The 20336-nt window shown below is 38.9% G+C and overlaps 1 protein-coding gene across 14 annotated transcripts in view; it reads left to right on the plus strand.

The window, feature by feature from the left end:
• Positions 1-20336, plus strand: part of LOC134528262 (echinoderm microtubule-associated protein-like 2) — a 253916-nt gene that overhangs the window by 228587 nt on the left and 4993 nt on the right. For all 14 annotated transcript variants that reach the window (XM_063361727.1, XM_063361724.1, XM_063361729.1 and 11 more), the window contains 6 exons: positions 610-847; positions 1286-1443; positions 3477-3734; positions 5048-5185; positions 15680-15796; positions 18805-18892. In XM_063361727.1, coding sequence (XP_063217797.1) covers positions 610-847; positions 1286-1443; positions 3477-3734; positions 5048-5185; positions 15680-15796; positions 18805-18892 — 997 coding nt within the window. The remainder of the gene's footprint in view (positions 1-609; positions 848-1285; positions 1444-3476; positions 3735-5047; positions 5186-15679; positions 15797-18804; positions 18893-20336) is intronic.

Below are 20336 nucleotides of genomic sequence, written 5' to 3' on the forward strand. Positions count from 1 at the left end.
TTTTGTAAAATCCTGTGTTTTTTTATTGTAAACACAAAGGTTGAAAACTAATGTCAGCTTGCTTACATACAAGTTTGATAGCTTACATTCAATAGTTTAAGATTAATCTACTGCAGTTACATACAAACACGTGTATCTATCTAAAATGGTGTTAATTTCGCTAAGGTAACACATTTGAATGCCACGTGCAACCTCTTTTTCTCCCAGAATGCAACACCAAGTGGGCCGCCGGATAATTTGTGTCAGTTCAGATCTGGAAAAGCTGGAAAAGTCAGGGAATTTTAGAATTTTGAGCTTTTAGCAACCCTGGTATTGTTTATAAAAACTTAGTTCATGAATAAAACAGTGGGTTGAATATTTTAACACAATAGTTAATATTTTTCATTCCATGTACATTATTATTTTTTGGATATTAGAAACCTAAATTCAGAGTCGAGTGATATATATTTGAAATTCTCTTTGGGATTCGAATTTGATATTTAGATTCGAGAAAATTTTGGATTCAGCCCATCATGAATATTCAGGTTGCCAATTTTCCCGGATACAGATGTTTGAACCACGTGAGTTTCGTGGTTTTAAATTGGTGTTCGTATTTTCCGTACACTGCAGTGCTCTGCAGACACGGTGGTGGCTGCAGAGTTCCACCCTTTGGAGCGAAACTGCATTGTGACGTGCGGCAAGTCCCACATCAACTTCTGGAGCCTGGACGCGGGGGGAACCTTGTACAAGCGCATGGGCGTGTTCGAGAACCGCGACAAGCCCAAGTACGTCACGTGTTTGGCCTTCACGGAGACGGGCGACGTCATCTCGGGCGATTCAAACGGCAACGTCATTGTCTGGGGCAGAGGTGAGGAACATTTTTTGCAAAGGCATTCATAACTGTTGGATTTTAATGTAAATTGTCCTGTGGGTGTTATGTAAAACTAGTCGGTTGTAAGGAGTCCGTTGGAAAATGATGAATATAACAGACACTTAAATCTGTGCTATTAACCGATAATTTTAGCAGCAATAAATTGAGTAATTGACCATAAAAGAAAAATTTATGTAAAAATTCAAAGTAAGTACAAAATTCAAAATATCACCAGAAGTTTCCCAGTGATGCAAACTTAATATTTCTAAAAAGAAAAAACTTTGATATATCTCTTTGGCGTTACAAGATAATTTCTTGAACGTTTATTTTGATTAATGTGACTATTTTCTTTGTTTTCTGGCTATCTCATCTTAAATTCTCTCACATTAATAAACATTAATAATTTGACAGCTAACAAGTTGGCATTCTTTGCAGGAACCAACACAATTTCCAAATTCTTGCGAGGTGTTCACGAGGGATCTGTGTTCTCCATATGCGTCATGAAGGAAGGCAGCATCGTGACTGGCGGAGGCAAAGACGGTCGTTTGAGGCAGTTCGACTCCAATTTCAATGACACTGGTCTTGAAGCGCAGGTAAAACGTCTTCCATTTTGATTGTGTTTGCCCATGATGTTGAGTTTTGCTGTTATCTTTACACATAATAGAGAATATTTTAAATGTATGTATGCATAAAATGTAAAAATTTTCAAACAATAGTAAAGCAATTAGTTGCAAAAGTTTCATCAATATGTCATAATCTGTGGCAATGTTAGTGTAATGTTTCTATCAGTGGTTCTCAAATTGAGCGCCATAAATTCCCGGAGAGGCTCTTTTGTATACTAGAGACATACAAATAAATCTTATTTACTCTATTATACCATTTCACCATGGAAATACAGCTATTTTTTTAACACATCATTATTATGTCTTATTTGAACAACTAAATTATTTGCTCGAACATTGATTTAGTTTAGTACTGCATTTTATTTATTTATTTATTTTTTTTCTGTAGTATTTGAATTAATTATTGTAAGATATTTCTCAGGTAAATGTACACGGTACACCTACAAATATTTGTAGTATTTTAAGAGTGCCAAACTTTAAAAGTTTGAAAAACACTGGATTATATATAGACTGTAGCTCTTTATTGGTTTTATTGTGCCATCCCACAATTTGTTTCAGTTATTATGTGCTTGAATTTTTTTTATGAAAAAGTCACTTTTTCTGCAATTCCTTTATCAATGTGTTTGTTGTAATCTGTGTCATTTTTCAAGGACAGTTATCAGATCTAATCGCTTCGAAGCTTTCTGCTATCCTGCATGGAGTGTTCAATTGTCATCCAGTGATACGGATGCACGTGGGTGGTTTTAAAATCTCAAAAATTAATGGGTTGTCAAACTTGTTATCAAGTATAAACTCCTTTCTTGGGTACCAACCAAAACTATGTACGTAACTCACAACAATCAAGACTTTATTTTTATGTTGGTAGAGCACTCAATTTAGCAAGGAATTCCTATTATTCTTGGAGTAGGCTAGTTTCATTTGCGTATGGAAATTTCCAGGTTATGAATCTGTACTTATAATGTTAAAAAAATTACTTAAAACTACATTCTGTAAAAACGTTTATTAAGACATTATAACAAAATATTTCAACGTAAGCAGGGGCGCAACAACTAAATTTCCGAAGGGAAAGGGGGGGGGGGGGGGGGCAATATACATTTTTATAAAGAATCATCGATCCCCTCTATTGAAGCGGGGGCCGCCCCGGGAAAATTTGTATTTCAAGGTGGAAAATGGTGCTATTTAAGCAGTTTTACTATCTGAAAATAAAATTGATTACACAGCACTTTCTTTGCCCCCGTTTGCCCCGACTTCAAGGTTTCAGAGGGGGTGCAAAATACCCTTCCCCCCCCCCCCCCCCCCCCCCTGTTGTTGCGCCCCTGAACGTAAGATTAATTATGTAGGAATAAATTTTACATAAGACAAAGTAATCTGACAATCGAAAATGTTTAAATAAACGATTCAATAGTCTTGTACTGACCTTAAAAATCAGGGGAGTGTCAGAAACTTCTATTCGACCTAAAGACTCCTCCTTTCCACTCAACTAACGGAACCACAGAAGTTAACTCAGATCTTCTCAGCCATAGCTTTGAATATATATACTGTATAGAAGTCGCGAGTGGATAGGATTTACTCTACGTTTTTCAGGAGCATATGATGAGCAGCTTGGGAACTTCACCGCTGCAGGGCGCTGCCGTAACGCCCTGTATCGTCTTAGGTTGTTACTTACACGTTAGATCGCAGCGCTGTCGCCTGCTGTCATTCCCCCGCAAACCCCCCCCCCCCCCCCCCCCAACCATTCATTCACTGCAGCTCAAGGTCCTTTCAACGGGAGGGGGGAAGGGGTGTTCGGAGAGTTCGGCACTTGTCCGCTAGGGACCACCACAAGTCGATGCCCCAGAGACGGTGGCGATTGCGGCGGTGAATTAACCTACTACCTCAAAACTGTATTGGAAATTTTAACCCGGGCTGGCGACTTCTATACAGTATATATATATATATATATATATGTTCGAAGGCCGTAGCGACAACTGTCAAGGTTTATTTTCCCTGACGCACGTCGGCAGGTGGCGGAGCACTTTGGGTGCGTACGGGTGGTGTCGGAGGGGCGCGGGTCGCAGCTGCTGGTCGGCACGACGAGGAACTGCGTGCTGACGGGCGGCCTGGGCCTGGGGCTGAGCCCCGCCGTGCTGGGCCACACAGACGAGCTGTGGGGGCTGGCGGTGCACCCCTCGCTGCCGCAGTTCCTCACCGCGGGCCACGACCGCCTGCTGCACCTCTGGGACTCCATGAGCCACTCCATCGTCTGGAGCAAGGACATTGCCGTAAGGCGCTTCCCCCCCCCCCCCCCCCCTCCCGGGCTTGTGCGCAATCTCATTGGGAGGAGAGGGGAGGAGATGGAATCACTTTTCCCGCTGTTTGCTTTCCAATTGAGGATATGGTAAATGTGAGTGGGAAATCTTTCTGGAAAAAAAAAAAAAAAATACAAAACCACATGTAGACTTCTATGAATATTTTTTTTTTCCATTCACATTGAATTTTGAGTCGAATAACACAATGTTCGCAAATATAAAATGTTTTTCTAATACGGGGAAAAACATTTTTCACAGTTAACACAAAATTCCAAGAAAAATCTATCTAAAATACAGTAAAAATAAAAAAAATGGAAGAATATACGTACATGGAACCGTAACAGAGGTGTGTAATGAAAGAAAATTTAAAAAAAAAAAAATAAATAAACTGATCATGTATTTTCTTAAACCAGTTAAAATTTCAAATTTGAAAATAGTTTTGTTGTTGTAACTGATTATATACATAAAATAGAGCATTATTTATACATTTATAGAAATGTAGTGAGTAGCTGTGTTTGAGAAAACTCACACATCATTTCATATCATCTGCAGTGCAATAAAATGGTTAGTGAAAGTTTACTATTAATGCATCAATTATCTGTTGCATGTGCCCCATGTATTTATTTTTTCTTAAGTGTATTTTCATAGGTATTAAAAATTCACAGTCACAAATCTTCAGGACACTATGTATGAAGTTAGATAGGAATCTGTACGGGGCTATAAATCTGTATGGGGCTAGGAAAAATTATTTTATACTTGTTAGTCTGCTTTAAAAATGTGGCATACAAAAAAATTTATTTTGTATTTAAATAGTTTTACAGTTAAAGTTTAGAATCCTGGCAGTCTTTCTTGATTATCCCGCATGTGAAATTTGTATCAGATTCTGTCTCTGGATCTTTATTTTAGCTTTCCAGAAAAGTACTTTTGAGAAAAGTAGAAAAAAATATCTTATCACAGTGGTAAGTAATACCAATAACTACTGGCACTACAATAAAATTAAACCTTATATGTATCTAGTATATTTAATAATTTAATACATGAAAAAAAAGTTTTTTTTTCTTTTGAAAATATAAGATATTTCAAGGCCTGTAAATTAGGTAATTAACCTAAGCGGAAAGTGTAAAGGTTTAACCTGGTTCAGTGCTGACATTATTAGGATTCTAAATGTTACGAATCCATTAAAGTAGGTAAAGTGGTTCAGTTTTTGGGTACGTAGTCGGGAATCGTCCCTAGACTGTTGTATTCATTTCTGCTGATGGTTAAGTGACAGAGCGCATGTCTCGCAGGAGCAAGCCCAGTCCGCAGCGTTCTCGGTGGACGGCTCGGTGATCGTCGTGGGCTGCACGACCGGCCACTGGCTGGTCATGGACTCCGAGACCAGAGAGGTTTACTCCATGCACACCGACGGGGCGGAGCCAATCCAGGTACTGGCAGCCGTGCCGCACGCGTGATCCTCTGCTCGAGAATTCCAGTTGAATTGAACAACGTTGATTCGATACAATTTCTTGGACATTTCCATTTTGCACTGTTTGTCATGGAAAAAAAAAATTCAAGAATGCAAATTAAGAAATAAACCCATGGAGAAGAAATCTAAATCAGGTTTTGTTGTCTGACTACATTTACTGTCGTTGTCGGAACTGTCACGTCGTCGTTAGCCCACTGTGTTCTGTCTGTGCTGTTGTTATTTTTTTTCATGACTAAATTCCTTCCATAGAATTCTTGTGCTGTGTGATGTTTAAGTTTGAATGTGTTCGTCTGTGCTGTCATCGCTGTTTTGTCCTTATACCTGTTAGGTACATCGCTGGGTTTATCTGTTTGACATAAACTGATTTAGGCTTGTTCTCTTGTGGGTTTATGTTTTCATTTTTATTTTCTATTTCTTAATTTGCGTTCTTGATATTTCCATGACAAACAGTGCAAAATGGCAATGGTGTATGTACAAGAAATAGTATTAAATAAAAATTCCCCATTCAATGAATCATTTAAAGAATGTATAGAACAATATTGTTTTGAAAAATTTTTTTAAGAGGTTTCTAAACAATAAAAAAATCATGAACTTGCTAACCAGGGAAATTGTGTTTCAGTGAAAGGGCTTTAATCCGGCTCATTCAGGACCAAGGCCATGAGTGATTGATAGGGACAAGACTAATGTGGTTTTATTTTGTTAAATCTTATTCTTCATAATTGTATCATATTACTAAAAAAAAAAAAAAAAAAGACACATGGTTTCAGCTACTATATTTGAGCACTTTTTCAATATAATTTTTGATAAGCATGTTTTACTACTCGGAGTAAAAATAAATGTGCATGTTTATGTTTGAAAAGTGTTCCAATGCAATAGTGCTAAAATGAGGTACTAATAACAATTGTAAAACAAGGTTAAAAAAACTAAAAAAAAATTCTAATTTGTTTAATACATTTTTTTGGTGCAAGCTTAGTGCTAAATTAATTTCATTAATTGAATTTATTAAAAGATTAGTTTATTTCAGTTAAATTTTATTAATAATATTGATTAATGTTATGATTTTAGTTATATTTCAGTGTTATATGGTGCATTGACACAGTTTCCAGTGTTTTGGTTTTATTGCAGTTCACCATATAACTTGTTCCTACTGATGAATGATTTTGCAGAATTATTGAACATCAGTATAGTTTTAATGAGAATACAGAATAAAACTTAATGTACAATAAGATTATTTTTAAAACTGGTTGTAATAAGCTGTTCTTTAGAAAGAAAACGTGCATATATAAATGTACTTTGGTCGTCTTCAAAAATGAATTGCGCAGATCTACTATCAAGTGTATCCTGGTAAAAAAAAAAAAAAAAAAAATAGGAATTGGTGTACTGAAATGGCAAGCGACAGTAATGATGAACATCGGCAATGCCGTGATGCAACTTGGGTGACCAAAGTCAACAGCTGGAATCCACCAAAAAAAAAATATTGTTTCAGTCGGTTTGATTGGTGCCGCACAGCAGAACATGCTGGATTAAAACCTTTCACTGTGAAAGGTTAAACTAGCATAATGCTTATAGTTATAGGTAGAGTGCTAATTTTTGAACTGATAAAGGAGGAGCATTTTTTGACAGGGTTTCACTTTAGTGATTAAGAATTAACATGTTCCATTTTATTCCATCACAGTGAAATAATAGTGTTCAGTATTGTGAGGGGCATGAGAATTCAGATCAGTAACCAGGAATCCTAATGGATTCGCTCATAATAACAGGGTGGCCACTCACCGGGAAAACCGGGATTTATCAGGGAAATCACGTTGATCGGGAATTATCAGGGAAATATCAGGGAATTTTTTTAATAACCGTGTTATGTATATTGTATAGTTTCCGTGTAAATAGACCTTGGACATTATAAACATTGTTGGCATTGGTCAACACACTTGAGTTTTGAATCTCGCGCGCCGCGCTGCTGGCGATAGTGGCGCTGCTACTTGGCTGCTGTGAGTTGGCTGCCCTGCTTCCTCCGGAAGTCAGTTGTTCTACAAAGGCATGGTGGTAAGTGGTGCTATCGGGTACTCTTGCTATCTGGCGACATCGGTCGCCAAATTAAATAGTTTTTGTGCAATTCGCTGTTTTATAGTCCATTAATGAACATTTTTGGTCCTCCGGGCCGGATCTAGTTCCGGTATTTTCGTTCGTTTTTTTGTATAATTTTCGTTCGTGCTATCGCGGCGTTGTTAGCCTCGTGTGAAGTGAATTCTCGCACATTGACTAACAGTTTGTGACTCTGAAGTGCTCGTTTTGGTTGGCGGGAGCAGCGATCAGTGTCTCGGCTGTGGTTGAAACGTTTTAACTAGTTCGTTCGACGACTCTAACCTCTAGGTTGAGGTTATGTCTTCCGTTTCATTTGAAAACGATCGTTGAACCCTTTGGTAGTCAATCACCATGGCTGAAGGGCAGTCGGCGCTGGTGCGCATCCGTCTTGCTGAAGGTCGTATTAAGCGAGCCTTTGATCTCGCGCAGATGGTTCCCAGTGATAGCTCAAAAATAAATTTGTTTCGCGCCACAGCGCGCGACCTTCACTGCGTCCGAGAAAGGTTCGAAACGGACTTCGTCATCGTTGAAACAACCGCAACGACCGAAAATGGATTCGATGCTGAGGCGCACACCGCACGCTTGGCTGACTTTGAAGAAAAATATTTTGAAGTGATGTCAACATTGGAAGCCATTGAGGAGGTCAAGGTAGTATCACCAGGCACACCCACTACTCAGGTGAGCAAATCTCGTGTGGCTCTTCCAAAAATCTCTCTTCCCAAGTTTGATGGGAGCCCTCAGCAGTGGGCTAATTTCTCTAATTTATTTATCACCCTGGTAGCCAACAATGCTGATATATCATCAGTGGAAAAACTGGCCTACCTCAAGACCGCCCTTAATGGGGAACCACTTGGAATGGTGCAATCTCTGCCGATCTCTGAAGCGAATTACGAGGTCGCGTGGAAGCTTCTTGTTGGCCGCTACGAGAATAAGAGGCTAATTGTCTCAGTCCATGTAGAGGCCCTCTTGAAAGCCCCAATGGCTGCGTCTGACTCACCCAAGGCTCTGCGCAATTTGTTAACCATTGTAAACGAGAACCTCTTGGCCCTTAGGGCACTGGATGTCCCTGTAGACCAATGGGACTTGATTTTGCTCCCTATTTTGTGCAAGCGGTTAGACTCTGTCCTTCAAACACAGTGGGAGCTTACTCAAACCGATGCCCTTCCAACTGTAAAAAACCTTTTGTCCTTTATCGAAACCCATTGTCGGGCCCAGGAAACTGTGACAGCTTCTCGGTCACATGTTCCAGGTGCAGGACCTACACAGTCAAGGAACCAAATGCCAAGCTGGAGACAGGCTCGTCAATCTGTGAAAAGTTTGGTCAGCTCTCCACAATCATGTTGCGTTTGTAACAGTACCCATGTTGTTTTTAAGTGCCCTAAATTCATCAAGAGTAGTCCCAAGGACAGATATAAGATAGCTAAGGAGCACAAATTATGCCTGAATTGCTTGTCACCATCTCACGCATCCAAGGATTGTTCATCATCATCGTGTCGTTATTGTGGATCCAGGCATCATTCTCTGTTGCACTTCGAGCAACAGACAGCCATCAACCCTGGTCCGGGCAAGGATGCTTCAACCACACTCATTGAACCAAACCCTGCAACTGTTGCAGTTGCTGCCGCTCTACCAAGTGAAGCAAGAACAGTGTTATTATCAACAGCACAGGTACACGTGTTTGATTCAAGTGGAACTCCAATGGTCGTGAGGGCTCTGTTGGATACTGCCAGCCAAGCTAGCTTCGTCACAGAGAGCTGTCTGCAAAGATTGAGGCTTACTCGTAGAAGATCTCATCTACCAGTACAAGGTTTAGCTAACACTTCAGTGAATGTGGCCAAGTCATGCGCCTCCATTGTTATGGCACCAGTTGGTAGCACGAGCCCCCAGTTTGCAGTAGATGTATTTGTAATTTCGAGAATCACCTCCAATTTGCCAAGTGCCAAGCTGAGCACCAGGGTCCGTGGTGCAGTGGCACATTTGAAACTTGCCGACCCTGCATTTGACACCCCTGGTCCTGTTGATCTGTTAATTGGTGCAGAGTTAGTTCCTATACTCCTTACTGGGGCCAAAATTGACGGTTCTCCCGTAGCTCTGGACTCTGTGCTTGGGTGGATACTGATGGGACAGGTGGACACACAAGTCCCATCATTGACTGCAACATCTTTGTGTATCTCTCTTCTCACTTCACACCCTCCTTTGGATGAGGTAGTAAAAAGGTTCTGGGAATTAGAGGAGTTTCCTGTGACAACACACAAGTCTCCTGAAGATGTCAAATGTGAGGAATGGTTCAGTAAAACTCATCTGAGGTCTGGAGATGGGCGTTACAGTGTATCACTGCCCTTTCGGCAACCTCTTCTGAAATTGGGTGCGTCAAGGCCGCAGGCTCTTAACAGATTTCTTCGTCTTGAAAATCGTCTCAAGTCTGATCCCAAATTGAAGGCCATGTATTCAGAGTTTATGAGTGATTATGTAGCTAGTGGTCACATGGAAGAAGTAACAGAGTCACAGATTCCGTCAGAGTCGTATTATATTCCCCATCACTGTGTGGTTAAACCTGAAAGTTCAACTACAAAACTGAGGGTGGTTTTTGATGCATCCGCCAAGAGCTCTTCAGGTGTTTCGCTGAACGATGCGCTCTTTACTGGCACCCGGCTTCAACGGGACATAGTTGACCTATTGTTGAGTTTTCGTCTGCATGTAGTAGTCTTCACTGGTGACATCAAACAGATGTACAGACAGATAGGTGTACACACTCGTCATCAGGATTATCAGCGCATTGTTTGGAGGTTTAATGATGCTGAACCTGTGAAGGATTATCGTCTCAAGACTGTAACCTATGGTGTCTCTGCAGCACCGTTTCTCGCATTACGTACACTTCAACAATTGGCACAGGATGAAACCGAGCACTTCCCAACTGCATCACAGGTCTTACTTACAGATGTCTACGTTGACGATGTTGTCACTGGATCTAATTCGGTTGATTCTGCCTTGGCCATTCAGAGGGAGCTTATAACACTCCTAGGAAAAGGAGGCTTCAAGCTGCGCAAATTTATGAGCAACCACCAAGCTCTTCTGGATTGGTTGCCAGTGGAGGATATTGAGATCCCACAACCATTTTCATTGGATTCGGACGATTGTGTCATTAAGGTCTTGGGTCTGCAATGGAATCCTGTGTCGGACACATATTCCTACAAGATACAGCCTAGTTCTGGCAATGCCACAAAAAGGACAATCCTGTCAAATCTGGCTAGGATTTTTGATCCTCTTGGGTGGCTCACCCCACTGAGTATGTTTGCAAAGCACCTGATCCAAGTCTTGTGGGCACGGAACCTGGGCTGGGATACTGAACCACCGGATGACATCCTAAGCAACTGGAAGAACTTCAACACTCAGCTGTCACAACTGTCATCAGTTACCATTCCCCGACTGATTCGAGGACAGGCAGGAGGTTCCTACCAGTTGCATGGATTTTCGGACAGCTCCGAAATTGGTTACGCAGCAGTTGTGTACTTGCGCATTGACAACCCTGATGGTACAGTTCTGGTACACTTGCTGATTGCCAAGTCGAAGGTAGCGCCACTCAAGGTTCAGTCGCTGCCTCGCTTAGAACTATGTGGGGCCCTTTTGTTGGCTCGCCTGCTTCACCATGTCATTGATGCCTATGGAGCGACACTGCACTTCAGTTCGGTTACTGCCTGGACTGATTCACAGGTAACTCTTGCCTGGATAAACTCTTCTCCACATGAGTTAAAGACCTTTGTGGCAAACCGGGTTAGTCACATTCAAGAGCTAACTCGTCCAGAATGGTGGAAGCATGTTCGTTCGGAACATAACCCGGCAGACTGTGGATCCCGTGGGCTTCTGCCAGCACAAATTGTATCTCATCCTCTGTGGTGGTCTGGCCCTTCATGGCTGAAGAAGGCTGAGGACCAGTGGCCTGAAGGTATTCCGTGCATTAAGGCTTCTGACGTAATCCTGCTTGAAAGGAAGGTAGTGGCATTGGGAACTTTTATCTCCCCTGGGGACTTGGACACATTATTGGAACGTTTCAGTCGGTTGACAAGGCTGTTGCGTGTTACTGCCTGCTTGTTCAGATTTATCAACAATTGTCGTCATCCACTGGAAGGACGGGCCATAGAAGAGCTGTCATCGAAGGATCTAAACACTGCCCTAGAGTTCTGGATACGTTATGTTCAGTCCATGTGCTATCGAAGTGATTTAATTGCCTTGAAGAAGGATCAAATCACCTCCCCACAACTTCGTAGATTGCTACCGTTCATTGACTCCAAGGGAGTGATTAGGGTGGGCGGCAGACTGTCTCATTCGGATCTGCCCTTTGAGCAGAAGCACCCAGCCCTTCTTCCTAAATCGAATCCCCTGACAAGACTGATCATAGGTCATTACCATGAAGTTAATCAACATCCGGGAATACAAGCACTCCAGGCCATTCTAAGGGAGAAGTTCTGGATTATGGGGGACAAGCGTGCAATCACCAACCTTGTGCACCGTTGTGTGCGTTGTTTTCGTGCATCTCCATCATCAGTTGCTCCGCTGATGGGAAACCTTCCAGCTATGCGGGTTCAGCAGGTAAAACCGTTCTCAAGGTCGGGGGTTGATTACGCTGGTCCATTCTTGATTAAGATGGCCCGTCTTCGCAAGGCTGCTGTGCTGAAAGCATATCTATGCGTGTTTGTCTGTTGCGCAACAAAGGCAGTACATATCGAGCTAGCCTCGGACTTATCGACAGATGTGTTTTTGGCTGCCTATAAACGTTTCATTGCACGTCGAGGACGTTCCTCGGACATCTACAGCGATTGTGGCACCAACTTTGTTGGGGCACGAAATCAGCTCTCCGAACTACAACAACTCCTCACGTCGTCTTCCCATCAAACAACAGTGGCTTCATCGCTCGCACATCTTGGTGTGACTTGGCATTTCAACCCGCCAGCTGCTCCTCACTTTGGGGGTTTATGGGAAGCGGGTGTCATGTCGTTCAAGTCCCATTTGAGGAGGGTGATAGGAGAGCAGATACTAACGTACGAGGAGTTAAACACAGTATTGGCTCAGGTTGAAGCAGTGTTGAACTCAAGGCCGTTGTGTCCCCTCAGTGCGGATCCCAAGGACTTCACTCCTCTGACCCCAGGCCATTTCCTGACGCTGGAACCGTTAGTGACAATACCCGAACCAGATTTACGTCAGGTAAAAATGAACTGTTTGCATCGCTGGCAGCTTGTATCCCGACTACATCAAGATTTCTGGCATCGCTGGCATCGGGATTACCTGCACACGCTGCAACAACGTAGCAAATGGCAGAAAAGGGCGTCAGGTCTTGCCCCCAACCAGATGGTGCTGGTCAAGGAAGACAGGCTTCCACCTCTGCAATGGCCGCTGGGGCGCATTGTTGATCTTCATCATGGAACGGACGGCGTGGCACGAGTGGCCACTGTACGCACTGTCACAGGCACTGTCAAACCGCCAGCAGTGAAATTATGCCCGCTCCCCTGTGACTGTTGAAATCGGTGATTTCAAGGTGGGCGGTATGTTATGTATATTGTATAGTTTCCGTGTAAATAGACCTTGGACATTATAAACATTGTTGGCATTGGTCAACACACTTGAGTTTTGAATCTCGCGCGCCGCGCTGCTGGCGATAGTGGCGCTGCTACTTGGCTGCTGTGAGTTGGCTGCCCTGCTTCCTCCGGAAGTCAGTTGTTCTACAAAGGCATGGTGGTAAGTGGTGCTATCGGGTACTCTTGCTATCTGGCGACATCGGTCGCCAAATTAAATAGTTTTTGTGCAATTCGCTGTTTTATAGTCCATTAATGAACAAACCGGGAATATTTTTTGTCATGCATATTTCCGCAGAGCTGCCAACCATTACGGATTTTCCGTAATTATTACGGATTTAACACAGAATTACGGAACATCGCTGGTTTATTACGGAAACGAGGCTTTGTGCTGCTGGGTAACGGAAAAAAATTCCGTTTCTGGTGTGCGTGTTTCGTGAACGCAGTTCAAATACATCACGTGGTTGCGCAGATAACGGAACTAATAAATGTGCGCATGTACTGTCGCAATAAGTAGATTAATTCTTGTGTTTTGTAATAGAAATGGTACGGTATTACGTCCGTTGTACGATGCAACTAGTACATATTCTCGGACTTTTCGTTTGTTTGCTACGTACATCACGATAATTTTTGTACGGTACTTTGGCTAACCTGTGTTGTGTTAATTACTTTCTTGAAAGCCATTTTTTTCATCAAAGTGTTTTTGCCGTGTCTACAGACGTGAAACCTTTTTATGTTGTTCGATAGTGTTGTTTTCTTCAGTGCCGGTTGTAGAAATGAAGCGTGTGACAGAACAATGTGTATCTGGGGCAAAAAAAAAGAACGTTATTCTTCAGAACATTCGACCAAACTATTCCAAAGAATGGCCATGCTTGTCATCTTCAAATGTTTTGGAACGACACTCATTTTGTAATGTATGCACGTGTGACTTTTCGAATGCGCATGGTGGACGGGGTGACTGAAGACGGCATATTGAATCAAAGAATCATGCAAAACATTTTAAACCCGTGATGAGAAATAAATCTATATCATCATTTTTCGCTACATCTGAAGAAACAAAAGTAACAAACGCAGAGTTATTGTTTACAAGTTTTTTTTGGTAGAACACAATTCACCTATAGGAGTAGCCAATCATTCGGGTAATTTGTATAGAGCTATGTTTCCGGACTCAAAAATTGCAAAGAAATACAGCTGTGCGAGAGCAAAAACATCTGCCTTAGTGGAGTATATGGCTGGTGAAACTTAAATTGAAACTGTTGTATCTTTAGTAAGTGGACCATTTGCTTTAGCTACAGATGGGAGTACTGATTGTAATGCAGTGAAGATTTATCCGTTAGTTGTTTCATTTTTAAATCAAACACAAGGTAAAATTTGCACTCTACTGATATCCCTTTTTGAGAGTACTAAGACTAAGAATATTTCACTACTAGAAATGTTACACTTCAAAATTGAATGTAAGAACAGTTATCAAAAGTTGTGTGAAAAAATGTTTGAGCGCTCGCCACTGAAATACCCCATTACTAGGGACAGGGAAAATTCGCGGGTTCAATGACCTGTAGGATGAACTCCATAGTTCTGCGTACTCTCGGTCAAATGCCACCCACTCATTGGCTGCTGTCTTGTGAGACGTCCCAACGTAGCAGCCTGAGATTCGATAAAGCTTTGGTCGGGTATTTCTCATTGGCCCAGAGTCATCCAGGTGAGTTGTGAGCCAATAGCAGAGGCAGCACTGAGGTATAACTATTTGTATTTTAGCCTATCGCGAAATGAATTCGCGAATTTTTCCTTTCTCTAGACATAAAACAAAACACAGACCGCAGGTCATTGAAAGGGACGCTATAATGTAAAGTGACATATTTAAAATGTATTATGTTGTTTAACGAACTTCTGTATGTATATAATGAAGAAAATACGGAAGGGTGCTAAAATGTGAGTAATCTCTTTCAATATTATTTCATCAAAAGTATTTTTTTTTTTGTAATTGTAAATATCAGGGAAATTTTGAATTTTTAATCAGGGAAATCATGGAAAAATCAGGGAATATTTTTGGTGACTGTGAGTGGCCACCATGAATAATCATGTGTGGTATTGCCGTCACACATTTAATGTTTGAGTGCTACAGCAAAATATTTTATGTTGTACTTGAGTAAAATAAAGTAACCTTATACATTTTGTGCATCCTTTATTGTTTTGGCACATGCCTAATACATATGCCTGGTATTAATGTTCCTACATTTAATAGATGCTATCATCCTTTATTGTGAACTATAAGTAAAGATAATACATGTTATATAGATTCGGAATCATTTTAACATACTTGATAGTATTTTTCCATTATTATAGAAAGGAGTCTGTGTACATACATTCCTCACATACATATAATAATCTTCTTTAGATTTAAAAATTTAAAAATATAAATATTATTCCTAAATTGTAATATAAAAATTTATATGTAGATAAAAAAACAATTATTAATCAATTAATTTATATTTTTTTCTTCTGTTGTGGTATCTGTTTGTAACTTAATGTTTACTGTTGTTATCTATAGTTGTTAAATAATTAGATATATTATATTGTATTGTATTTCATATTGTCTTAATTATTTACTTTATGTTGTATGTATTTTTTGTCCTTTTTTTATTGTTTTGTCTTTGTTTTTTCCTGTTTGTAATTTTTTTCTCAGTTTTGTCCTTGGTTTTGTTGATTACAGCTCACTGCTGTACTAGACATGTTACAACTGATAAACAAGTGTATAAATAAAATATCAACCACGTAGGTTGTTTACGACTTGTTTGGTATTTCAGGTGGTGAGGTTCTCGCCTGATGGGGCACTACTGGCCCTCGGGTCGAGAGACAACAACATATACGTGTACCAAGTGAGCGAGGAGGCTCGCAAGTACAGCCGTGTTGGCCGCTGTTCGGTGAGCAAAGGAACTAAGGAATCATAGCTGATTACCATCTGCGATGGTTATTTCCCTGCGATGCTTTCGTCAAATTGATACCTTCTAAACACAAAGAGAAGTGCACTACTTATAAAGAGTGGCATAGAATTTTTTATTTTAATTTTAAGAAGATTTATAAAATTACTTAAATAGATAATGCTTACTTTAAGCCCTGAATTATAACCTCGCAAATTTAACCTATTTGCTATTTGTTAGGATTTATTTTAAATTAAACTTAAAAAAAAGTACGTAGTTAATGGTACTAAAAGTGGTTTTGCCATTATATATACATACATGTAATTTTCCCATAGGATTCAACTAGCCATGGTTTCAATTTTTATTGTTTCAAATTAATTTTTTATAGCTTATTTGGAAGAAGAAATTTTTATATGGAGAACTTGATTTTATTTATGCTTATTTTAATACATTTTCCTTGAAAAAACTTTGTTTACTAAAAATGCGAAATGATAATTCATGCGAAGATCAACTTTAAGATCTGGGAAACAAGCCTCGAAGCGATATAATGTATGTTCTGTACAAATATTATTTGTGGTCAAGGAAGGAATATGCAGCTGTACACTTATCATTTAAAAATAAAATATGTACTTCAGGAATTTAATTTTTTAAACATTGTGAATAATGAGGAATTTTAGGAACTCAAAAGAATCCTTCATTGTACCCATATGGTGTACAGCAAATTGTTCTGTAGCATACAGTGGAACCTCATTACAAAGTACCTCACTATAAAGGATTTCTCACTTTATACTTTATAGTATATATTTTTAGGTCCCACCAATATGTTTTACATTTAGTAACAGTTCAGTATAAAGTACTTTCATTAATAAGTACCAAATAGGTGGGATTTTTCAAGTACGTTGTAATACGATGTCACTGTAATAGCTCTGCTAAAATGTATGTTTCCATGCTGGTCAGCCACCGAGGAAACGTAGGAGAAGTGTGACGTCGTCGTACATTGCCCTGTTGGTAGGTTTCCCCATTCGGCACAGTAATTATGTAGGTGGTTTGCATAGAGTGCACAGCATTGTAGCTGTAGTACATCGCTCACCCTCGTAGTGCCTCCCAACCCCAGGGATGCAACATTGTTCCTGGCAGTATTCCTGTCATTTCTGCATGCCAACAAAACTTATAAACAATTGTCTACATTTTGGTACTCGACAGCTGCCTTAATTTTAAAATACATGCTGTACTAGTAAGAATAGCAAATGCCATTTGAATTCTTAAATCTTGCTCGGATTCTTTTATTCCTCTTTTGCATTGTATATTTAGGTACTTTCTGATAATTTAGTACATTAAAGGAACAATTTAAACTGTGTTAGCCAAGTCGTTCCTGTGGTTTCATCTAATGTTGTCTGATTAATATTTTGTATCCACATGGTTGGGTATAATAATTTAATTTGGAACATGTCGACTTATAAAACTATGAACTGATTATTTACAAATACAAAGTCTAATATTTTTTTTTTTTTTTTTTCACAGGAGAGTAATAGTGTTTTAATCTTTTAATACATAATCTTCATACAATCCAATTGGTACCTACACAATTTTTGCATTTAGGGGTTGAAATGGAAATGGTTTTGAGTTGCATGACTTGCTTGAATCTTTAATCATTTTGTAAGCAGAAGTATGTCTTACTGCATGATAAATAGTTCCAGATTTTTGTTGGTTCTGTTTCTCTCTTTGCTAAAAAAAATTGTCACAGCTTGTAGGCTTATTTTTTAGTCATTCTTATGGTACCTGTATTTTTTAATTTAACTAGTATTCCAATCACTTGTGTGGATTTTTATACTTGTAAATTCTTGTACAAAATTATATAGTGAGATGTGTTGTGGGAAACTCAGTGTTCTTTTGATTGGGAGGTTGGGTGATATGTGAAAAACATAGTCGACACGACACAAAAAATTTTTTCTACTGGTTTTCTATTCAGACTTCAGTTTCAAGCAAACTGTTGGAAGGCACTTACAGAGTCACTGGTTGCATGTTTCGTAGCTCCAACACTTGACACGACTGCTCTGGTTGGTCACTGGGTCCACTTCAAGAGGTATCCTTGGACGAAAGGCTGCTACTCATGTACTGACCTGGCCATGAGTCCCTGGCACACAGACCCACATACAGCACTCACCACAACTGCATGCTTTATGCAATTGCAGGCTTTACAAGATTTATTTTCTATTCACCAAAAAGTAAACATTAAAAAAAACCAAGAATGGACCAATCAAATCCTTAAAAACCATCAGATACTTAGTATTCGAACGATTCAATATACGAGTGAAAAAAAGATTTGGGGAAAAAAAAAACAATATTAGAGGAAATAAAGTAAATTAAAAAATTTAACACTGATAACATCTCAAGTTTACTAGGTCAATTTTTTTTTCTTCGTCCCTATCCTATTAACATTCCTCAGTAGAGTTTACTTTTAACACAAAAAAAATTATAGTATTTATTGATTCTGGGAACATAGATCATGAAGAAAACATTTAGAAGAGTTATGTGTTTCAACTCATTTATTATACATTATTTTATTTTGGACCCCTGAGACATATATTTGGATTCAAGGGGTATATTCGAAGTGATCTTTAGGATTTAAATTCGAGTTTCGGATTTGAGGAGATTGGGATTCAACCCATCACTAAAAACAAGCAAACCTATTTAATGAAAAAGCCACTTATCACTAGTATGAAAGTCTGCAAGTTTAAGTCCTTTAACTGTGTTTATTGTACAGAAGCATTATGTCGTTCAGTGATAATAAATATGAATGATAGTTCTAAGTGTTATTGTGTTATCAATAATATTTTGTTTTATAACTTTTAAAGAAGTTAAAAAAATTAAATCATAACTTTTTGAAGGTTTTGTTTTTATAATGAATACAATAGAGAGTAAATTTGTTTTTGCATAACAAAAATACTACCATATTGTAATTTGTTACGCAAGATGACCAAGGAAATTAGTGCAGTGAATTATGTGTGCAGGGACATTCCAGCTTCATAACCCATCTCGACTGGTCTGTGGATGGCCAGTTCATTCAGAGCAACTCCGGAGACTACGAACTGCTTTACTGTGAGTACACTACTGCCTGGCTACAGTGCTTTGGAAGTACAAACATTCAGACTGTGAATATATTGTACCTCCTGTGAAAATTTCACGCAACCTTTAGGGTTACATTTCTGTTGATGTTAATGAAAAAAAATATGCCTAAAGTCTTTTGTCAGTGTGCATGAATAATACATTTATTTATTTTTAAATTTTGTAGTCATCCTTTTCAGTAGGCAAATTCAATATTCTGAATAATTGGTAATTATATTTGACATATCAAATAAAATATTTTTTTGATAATCCATTAGATAAAACAAGTGGGACTCGTTAAAAAAAATCTGTAATAAGAAGATTCATTGAGCAATTTGGATTTGTTTTTTTGCAACAGTAGATACATACATATATTTTATATGCAACAGATAATCTGCGATTTTGATTAAAACTTAACTTAAAATAATGTGTGTAGTTTGTGATTGATTATTGAATAATTACAATTCGATTTGACTTCACAAATATTTTTAAAAATTCAGTTTGATATTTGCTTTGCATCAAAAAACTAGTGATTAGATCACACGCCTCCAGTAGAGATGATCAGTCTTCCATCCCTGGCGGAGTCCAAAGCAGGAAATAAGACTCACATTGCTGTGGGCTGATGAGTTTTCTCTGGGTACTTAGGTTTACCTCACCGATACGTTCCGGCTCTGCTCCATTCTTATCTCGTTACCCCCATAGTGTAATGCTAATGACCTTGATTTCGAAGAGACCTTTGGATCTAATTCAATCATTCATCCATTCATAACTGACATGTGTTTATTGAAGTTTTTTTTTCTATACATAAAATTTGCTTGCATATCTGTTGTTTTATCTGGATAGGTAAAAGACTGTAAAATTAATATAAAACTAAAAAAAAAATAACAATTCACTTACGAACAATGCCATTGGCAGCAAGCGTAAACCATATAGCACAACTTACCAACCAAGCTTGTAGCATTGCACAATGAGGATTTGTTATATACATATATATTTTTTTTTGGGTCAAGAATATTGATTAAGAATAACTTTGATATGAAAGATAGTAATTATTTAATATGTAGATAAGGATAGTTCAGAGTTGTTAAGAATTGTTATTAATTACTTTGGTTAAATTTCATGGAAAGCCTTAAAATACTTATTTCCTTGAGATACTTAATTATTAATTTGAGGGTTAACTCCAGTTCATAATAAATGATTTTGATATTTGATAATTAATGTCAGTAATTAAAGCAGTATAGATTATAATTTTACAGGACATCATTTTTAAACAAAAGTTTCTAATATGGTATGAATTTCAACTTTGTTTCCTTATTTTTTAACATTGTATTTGGATTTTTTGGGGTAATTTTAAATTCTATTGGATATTGCTAGTGTAATATCTTGAGAATAGTCTGGAAGGTACAGAAGGAAGAGCGTACAGGCGCGACACTCTGGC

The sequence above is a fragment of the Bacillus rossius genome, chromosome 1 (genome assembly GCF_032445375.1).
Source record: "Bacillus rossius redtenbacheri isolate Brsri chromosome 1, Brsri_v3, whole genome shotgun sequence".
NCBI lineage: Eukaryota > Metazoa > Arthropoda > Insecta > Phasmatodea > Bacillidae > Bacillus > Bacillus rossius.